The sequence below is a fragment of the Lolium rigidum genome, chromosome 2, assembly GCF_022539505.1.
Source record: "Lolium rigidum isolate FL_2022 chromosome 2, APGP_CSIRO_Lrig_0.1, whole genome shotgun sequence".
Classification (NCBI taxonomy): domain Eukaryota; kingdom Viridiplantae; phylum Streptophyta; class Magnoliopsida; order Poales; family Poaceae; genus Lolium; species Lolium rigidum.
The window spans coordinates 279,587,169-279,594,531 of NC_061509.1; the positions used below are offsets into that span (position 1 = coordinate 279,587,169).

The window sequence follows — 7,363 nt, forward strand, 5'->3', positions numbered from 1 at the left end:
TCATTATCAATCTACCACTTCTCACTCCTCTAATTTGCCCCTTTTTGATTAACAAATCCAAAAGCAAATAGTAGCAGCGTCCTTCGTCCTAGCGATACGATACGGGCAGCAGTAATTGACTGATTGATGAATGCTGCTACCAGTAACTACTAGCCTCCACCCTCCCCTACCCTATCCTCCTCCCGATCCATGCACATGGGCATCGCCATTGCCGCGTGCGACCTCACTGCCGTCGCTTGCGCCGCGTCCTCTTCCTCGCGGCGTATACCGGATGAGGAGCGGCGGCTCTGCATCTCCTTGGCCGTATCCGCTCCGGCGCCCCGCCGACCAGGTCCCGTCCCAATCACGAGATTCCCGCCGCCCCTCCTCCCTCCATCTTTAACCTATCCGCTAACTCATCCCCTAATATTTTACCTTTACCAACAACGCCTTTAGATTTGGTTAGCCACTTTTCCCATCGACCCGGCGGCCACTCGCTCGCGCATTGCCTTCGCAGCTTCGTGCGGCGGGGCAAAGAGGAAGGAATCGGGAAAATGCGCGCGCGCCGGAGGAGCTTTCTCGCCATGGCCGCTTTCCCTTTCCTGCCGATTCGATTGGGTTGATTGATTGATTGATTCGGGGTCTCCATCGTCCATCGCGGGTAAGAAATCCCCCGCCTTTCGCGGCCTGGATTTCCCTCACGCATTTGCGTGCTACTGATGTAGACCTGGAGATCATTTCCCTCCCTCGCGACGAGATTCTCTTGCCACGATTCCGCACACGCGCATCCGCCTTTGCCATCTTTCCGACGAGATTCTCATTGGCTCCTATTCCCTGTTGCCTTTCGAGCCCGGAGGGAGTGCGTCTCACGTGAGTGGCCACCACCTTCCCTACCTCCTCCTCGTCCTCCTCGTCGGGCTTGGCGAAGCTGCAGGCCGCTTTTGGACGCGCGCTTGTCTCTTCTCCCGTTTCTTGGCACCTTGTCATGTCTGCCCAAAAAGTTTTTTGCGTTTCGGACCAAAACTGACTCTTCCTCCGTCGCTCCAAGCTTTCAAATCTTGCCTGTACCAGCCCTGATAACGCTCCCGCATTAATACAGTTGCCTCCGTGCGTGCAGGGTGTTGCCGGTGCTATGAAAGGGGCTCATCCTCAGGACAGGAAGCAGAAGAGCAAGAAGCAGGACCTGCAGGTGCTAGCGCCCTACCCGGGGTGCCTTGGGAGAGTGATAAACATGTTCGACCTCAGCAACGGGGTTGTTGCCACCAAGATGCTCACAGAGAAGGCGCACAGAGACGGTATGTTGCTCTCGCCCCTTCTCTCTGTGTGGTGCGTGTCGTGGAAGAGCTCTTGTGCCCCACCTTATGTGGTGTTCGGCTCCGATGATTTATAATGGAATGTACCATATGATTTGCAGTTTCTCCGGCTGGTAAGGACCGGAGCGGTGGATACAAAACGCCAACAAATCAGTTCCCAGCTCAGTTAGAAGATAAACAGGTATGTGAATATTCTAGCACATCTTTCCGCTTCATCTTATCTTCGAACTGTAAAATTTCTTGCGCTCAAGCTTTAACAAAGCCTCACGCAGTACATGGTTTCCCCTTTTTTCTTGTTTGCCGTAGAGAGACAGTCAGCCAAGAAAGACCTCTCCAACGAAGCGATCGAGCTCACCCACCAACAGATCCGGTGTGGCACCCGTCAAGATGCTCATGGAGAAGGACATGTGGAGAGAAGGGGTGCCCGAGGACGAGCCGCTGAATGTCGTTGCCAGACTGATGGGTCTGAATGACGCTCCGGTCCACCAGTCTGATTTGGTACCAGGAAGGAAGCCCAGCAAGGAGTATCAGTCGGGTGCTTTCGGAGAGATCTTCGGGCGGAATGTCAAGCCAAAGAAGGAAAGCAGATGCTACCAGAACCAAAGGGCAGGGACACGGCACGAGCAGATATGGGGTGGTTTAGGTGATCAGCCTTCAAAGATCAGTAACAGCAATAGCAGGCACCAAGGAAATGAACCTTCCAGTGACAAGAGGATGTCCCTTGTTCGTGAGAAGTTTGCTGAAGCAAAACGCCTGGCGACAGATGAGAAGCTCCTCCATTCGAAGGAGTTCCAAGAAGCGCTGCAGTTTTTAAGCTCAAACAAAGACATGTTCCTGAAGTTCCTAGATGAGCCAAGTCCGCTGTTATCAAACAACCATTATGGATTTGAACCGGTTACACCACCTTCAGAGGTAAAGCAAATAACCATACTGAAGCCATCCGAGTCAATGAAGAGAAGAGGCAACACTCATGTTGGAAGGCAGCTATATTCAGATGGAAATGAAAGTGAGAGCAACAGATGCGGGCGCCAGTACCAGAGCTTAAGTGCCACCCCGGCAAATTTAAATTTGTCTGAACCAACAAGAATTGTGGTACTAAAGCCGGGCCCTGCAAAGTCTCATGAAGATATTATGATCCCAGTTTCCCCGTTAGCATCATCAACCGAACCAGATAGTGAAGATGATAGTGTGATGGCAGTTGATGAAATAGTATCCTCGAGAAGACTGGCCAAGGAGATCACTTGGCAGATGAGGATGCGCTTAAAAGACAGCCAGGATGAAGATACTTCGGTGTCTTATGAATACCATGATACTTACATTGAAGATGGCTCCTTTAGCAAGTCAGAGGTTGAGATTGCAAAAGAAGTGTCCGGCGAAATAAGTGAGGATTTGGAGTTTGGTACCCCCACTTCTGGCCGTTCCTGGGAGTTCCTAAGCAGGAGTGAAAGCCCTTACTCCGCATCATGCTCTAGTCAGGCATCTAATCGGCGTGAACCGTCGGTGGTAAAGGAAGCCAAAAGACGGATCTTGGAGAGATGGTCAGTCGTATCATCAACTGTCAGTTGCGAGGAAGAAAGGGGAGCACGTAGAAGTACGGGCACACTAGGTGAGATGCTCACTATTCCTGAAGGGAAGAAGGATCAGGAAGAGTTTGGGGGGATAACTATTGAGAGCACATCACCGGAGCTGGATACTGAAGATCCTTTCTCATGTTTGCCAAGGTCACGGTCGCTTCCACTTTCTTTGTCTTATGGAGGCAGGGAGTGGAATAGAGCTGATGTTGGTTCTCAGGAAGCTACTACCAATGGAAAAAGTAGGAAGCCATCTTCATTTAGGGAAAAGGTATCCAGTCTCTTTTCTAAAAATAAGAAACCAGCTCGGGAGAAGTTAGATCTGTCTGGAACTTCATCTGGTAATGATACACTCGCAAGTGGAAGTGCCGGTGATGGCAGTCAAGGATCTAACCATTTTACAGTGGAAGATGCACAGAAACTTACTCTTGTTAACGCTGATGAGAATGTTATGCAAAGACACATGACTAGTTCATGTCACGCTAATGATGTGGCCAGCAACCGCACCAAGGTAATTGTACACCTTATGCTGATAATTTCATCTTATTACAGCAATCATTCGTGCCTTTTCTGTTGTGGTGATCAAAGCTCAAATAGTGAACAAAATAACTCTTCATTGCTATCTTATTACAGTTGTTCATACGTCTCAACTTTTACTTCTGTAGCCATCCAAAGTTCAAATTACGCTCTGTTTTTTCAGGATGTCTGTCCCTTGCCAAGTCTTGATGCCCTGGGATTCTATGGCGAGTCTCAAGAACAACCAAGCCCTGTGTCTGTGCTGGATCTGGATGGACCATTTCTCTGTGATAATAATAGGAGGCTACTGTACTCATCTGAAAATTTCATTACTGCATCCTCACGTAAGCTGTAAACCGATCTCATCAAACTATCGACTGAAGAGGCATCATCATAATGTGAATGACATCTGTTCCATATTTCTGCAGATGCCTTGTCCAGGTCTCCGCTTATCGGATCATTTTCAAGATCCCTATCCTGGGAAGATCGCCCACCGGAAGTCATGTCGCCAAATTCGTTGCGACTATCAAGGCTTTTCTCTAAAGCCGACGAAGATCAAGACTCGCTGACATTTATCCAGAAGTTAGTCTCCTCAGCTGGCATGGATAGAAAAGGCTGCGTCTTGGCCAGCCCTCTGGACTCGAGGTTGCTTGCAAACTTATCAGATTACCAAGGAGAGGGAATTAAGTCAAGGGAAAGGCGGTCAAAAGAGAAGCTTCTTTTCGATGCTGTCAACGAGGCACTCATCGAGCTTACTTGGACAACAGAATTGTCTGCTTACCCGTGGGGCTCGACATGCTTCCAGCGCAGAGATTGTGATGACAGTTCCTGTAACTCGGCGGCTGATGAAATCTGGCGAGTCATAAGGAGCTGGTCGATCCTGGACAGGTATCCACCCAGCGAAGTTATCGAGAGAAACCTTCTACTGGACATGATCCTTAAGAGGGAGTTGGTGGAGACCGCAAGTGCTGACACGACACGGTTAGAGACATTTGAAATTAACAGCATGGTCTGTGCGGTGGTTTTGGAGGACCTGCTAGAGGAGGCACTTGTAGATCTGATCTGACTAACAACACCTGGTGAGGTACCTAACTATTAATTTTGCCTCTTCTCTCTCCTAATGTTGATTGCTGTTCACGTGATACTTGCTGCTGTAACACTGCTCTATTTATCGTGTTACCGCGGAAAATGTGATGCCAAATGTGCCTTTTTCCTGGTTTATCCTCTATATTTTTTTTGTTATAGAGGAACTGTTGTAATTAGCTGATTGTTTTCTGTTTTGAGAAGTAAACTATCCCAGTGTTGATACTATTACATTTTCTTCCTCATACGACACAAGATAATTCATTTCATCCTCCTAAAGTAAGCTATTTGTGTTACTTAAATTAGGATCATAACTCATTCAGGCTAGAGAAGGCAAACTAACTAGAAACCAGCCACACAAAAAGAGAGTACTATGTATATTACTGGATTTTGTGGTCCAGTTGGATAAAATGAGTAGAACCCATGATCTGATTCGCAGGGCATCAAAACATAGCAGCTCAGCACAACTCACAAGGCAATGCAAATCTTTTTGTCAGGATCCATGTCAACTGTGATTTTTCTATTCTCAGTGCACCATTTGTTTACTCCAACCAGGTCCTATCGATAAGATAAACCCACTAGAGCAAAACTATGTAACCGTTTTAACAGCATGTTAAGGTGAATCCGACAGACAACCGCGTCGGGGTCATCGCCGCGATCTTGGCATATATCGGGTTCACCGAAAATTATCAAAACTGCAAGGTGAGAGGTACTAGTTTTTCACTGAACCTGGAACTTGGGCGCCAATTGTGCATTGATCCCTGGGTGTGGTTGTTTGTGCAAATCCTGCTTATCTAATCTGACCCTTATCCTTATCCTGCTTATCTAATCAGTTGGTCGGTCAACCACTGCTATTCCCCATTCCTCTTCCTAGTGACCACACAAGCGAGCACCATCCGATGCAGCGAGCGTGCCAGGGTCCTCGCCGGCTGGCCGGCCGCCATGCTCACGATCGTCCCGTGTCCGGCCGAGCGACGGCGAGCTCCCATGGCAGGGGAGACAACGGAGCTCCTCAACGCGTGGTACAGGGGCCGGGCAGGGACCCCAAAAATGGAGCCATAGTGGTGCTCGGCAGCAGCTGCGGCTGGTGCGACTAGGAAGAGCCGGCGATTGCTTGCGTCGAGCTGCTTTTCTGGCGTCGACCCGAAGCCGCTACCGGCGACTTCCGGCGACACCTCCGAAAGCTGATGTTTGCGGCGATGTACACGAGCTCCTGCCGCCGGCGCCGGCGGTCATCCCAGCTAGCTTCTCTGTTTCATGGATCCTGTTTTTCCGCTGTTGTAAAAGGAACGACGGTTTCGTTTTGTTCTGTGCAGATCTAATCTGCTAGGTTGATTGTTCCGGCCACATACCTACAGTTACGGTATTTCACAAAGTATTTTGGAGTAAAAAATTATAATAAAGCTGTAAAGTTGGTATTAGGGCAAATTATAAAGGAATGAGTGTAATGTGTGGCAAATAGTAAAAGACAAAGTAATGTGTGGCAAATTATAAAGATCCAATGTAATGTGTGGCAAATTATAAAATATTCCTGACTGCGGCGTCTGCATGGCACCATATCACAGGAGGAGAGAGCCATTGCATTGCAGATTTGCAGTGCAGGTTACTGTGGGTGGACCTGGAGGGAGGGCCAAAGGCCAAAAGCTGGTGTGTGTGCCCCTGTTCATCTTTCTCCAGGGTTTGCATGTGAACTCCCTGGAGCATCTTCTGTGTAACCTGGCCATCGTCCTACTCCTGCCCTGACCAACCTCTGAGTGCCTTCTTTCTCTGTCTACATATTAACATACGCCCTCGGTTTTAGGGCAAGTTGCAGCTTGTCTCTGTTCTCCCATGTTATGTAATAAGTGACGTAGATGAGTAGACCAGTACCAGTGGTAAGAAAATAACTGCATATTCAGGTTTTGGCATGACCCTTGTCCTGCCCTGGCAGAACCACCATCATCCTCCTCAAGCTGCTGCTAAACTACTCCGTGTGGCATTAACCAAAGCGTATGCAAAACCGTGGGCGCCCGTGTTTTGTTTTGTAGCCGTGTGGGGAGCTTTGGAAAATACGGTACTTGGTTGAGTTTACTAATGCTTAGAGTAGTGGTGGAATATGATTGAATCAGATGAAGCTGTATAGGTAGCGATGAACAGTGTTTGGTCACAGTGTTCACTGCAAAAATGCATGTCTGTTCTCTTATCAATCCAAAGTCTGAATCTAACCATTGAGACATGGATGGCAAGATAGTGGCAGCAGAAGATTAAAATAATAAATACTTGTTTCGAAATCTGCCCTTCCTCCTTGGCTTGGTTGGCTACACAGATGGAGTTCATCATTACAACTTTTTCTAGAGAGAAGATGTAGTTCATCATTGCCAGTGGGACTGTGGAGTGTGGTACAACTAGGAGAAGGAGGAAGAAGAAGCCGTTGGGGTTGCTGGGAGGCGCATTGAAGGGCGGCGCAACGGTTCTCCGCTTTCTTCCCCTGGGTCTAGGAAAAGGGTACACTGAAGCTTCATTTTTTCCCTGTAGATCAGGCTAGGGCACTGGTGCTACGCTTTACTACTTTCCATGGTTGTTCGTACACTACCGATGAGCTGAGGTTCAAAGTGGTAATTGCGGAGAACTACTTGTAGGGAATATATGCAGGGAAATGCACTTTGGCTCATAGGAGCATATGCTCCCATTATGTGAATCCACATTTCAAAGTATTAAAAAATTCTAAACTAAATTTTTACATGTACATCTAGACATTTTATGTTGGTACACAAGTTTTCAAAAGAAAAAACATTTTTCTGTGGCTCCTGTAAAAAAGACAAATTTTAATGCTGTAACACGACTACGTACAGGACATTTTTTTTGTCTTTTTTGTACACACCACACAAAATGTTATTTTTACACGAAAACTTGTGAACGAAC

General features: G+C 47.8%; 1 protein-coding gene across 1 annotated transcript; it reads left to right on the forward strand.

Annotated features, from left to right (window-relative positions):
- Nucleotides 1-868: 868 nt before the first annotated feature.
- Nucleotides 869-4,670, forward strand: LOC124693540. The gene is made up of 5 exons (XM_047227017.1): nucleotides 869-1,274; nucleotides 1,394-1,473; nucleotides 1,599-3,374; nucleotides 3,564-3,723; nucleotides 3,808-4,670. Exons 1-5 carry the CDS (start codon nucleotides 1,112-1,114, stop codon nucleotides 4,443-4,445), a joined length of 2,817 nt encoding a protein of 938 aa, XP_047082973.1. The 5' UTR covers nucleotides 869-1,111; the 3' UTR covers nucleotides 4,446-4,670.
- The last annotated feature ends 2,693 nt before the right edge of the window (nucleotides 4,671-7,363 follow it).

Excerpts from the sequence above, each read along its gene's own strand:
- LOC124693540 (XM_047227017.1), top strand. The coding sequence starts at position 1,112 with ATGAAAGGGGCTCATCCTCAGGACAGGAAGCAGAAGAGCAAGAAGCAG. Across the intron at positions 3,375-3,563 it reads TGGCCAGCAACCGCACCAAG|GATGTCTGTCCCTTGCCAAG; the intron begins GTAATTGTACAC and ends CTGTTTTTTCAG. Across the intron at positions 3,724-3,807 it reads TTTCATTACTGCATCCTCAC|ATGCCTTGTCCAGGTCTCCG; the intron begins GTAAGCTGTAAA and ends ATATTTCTGCAG.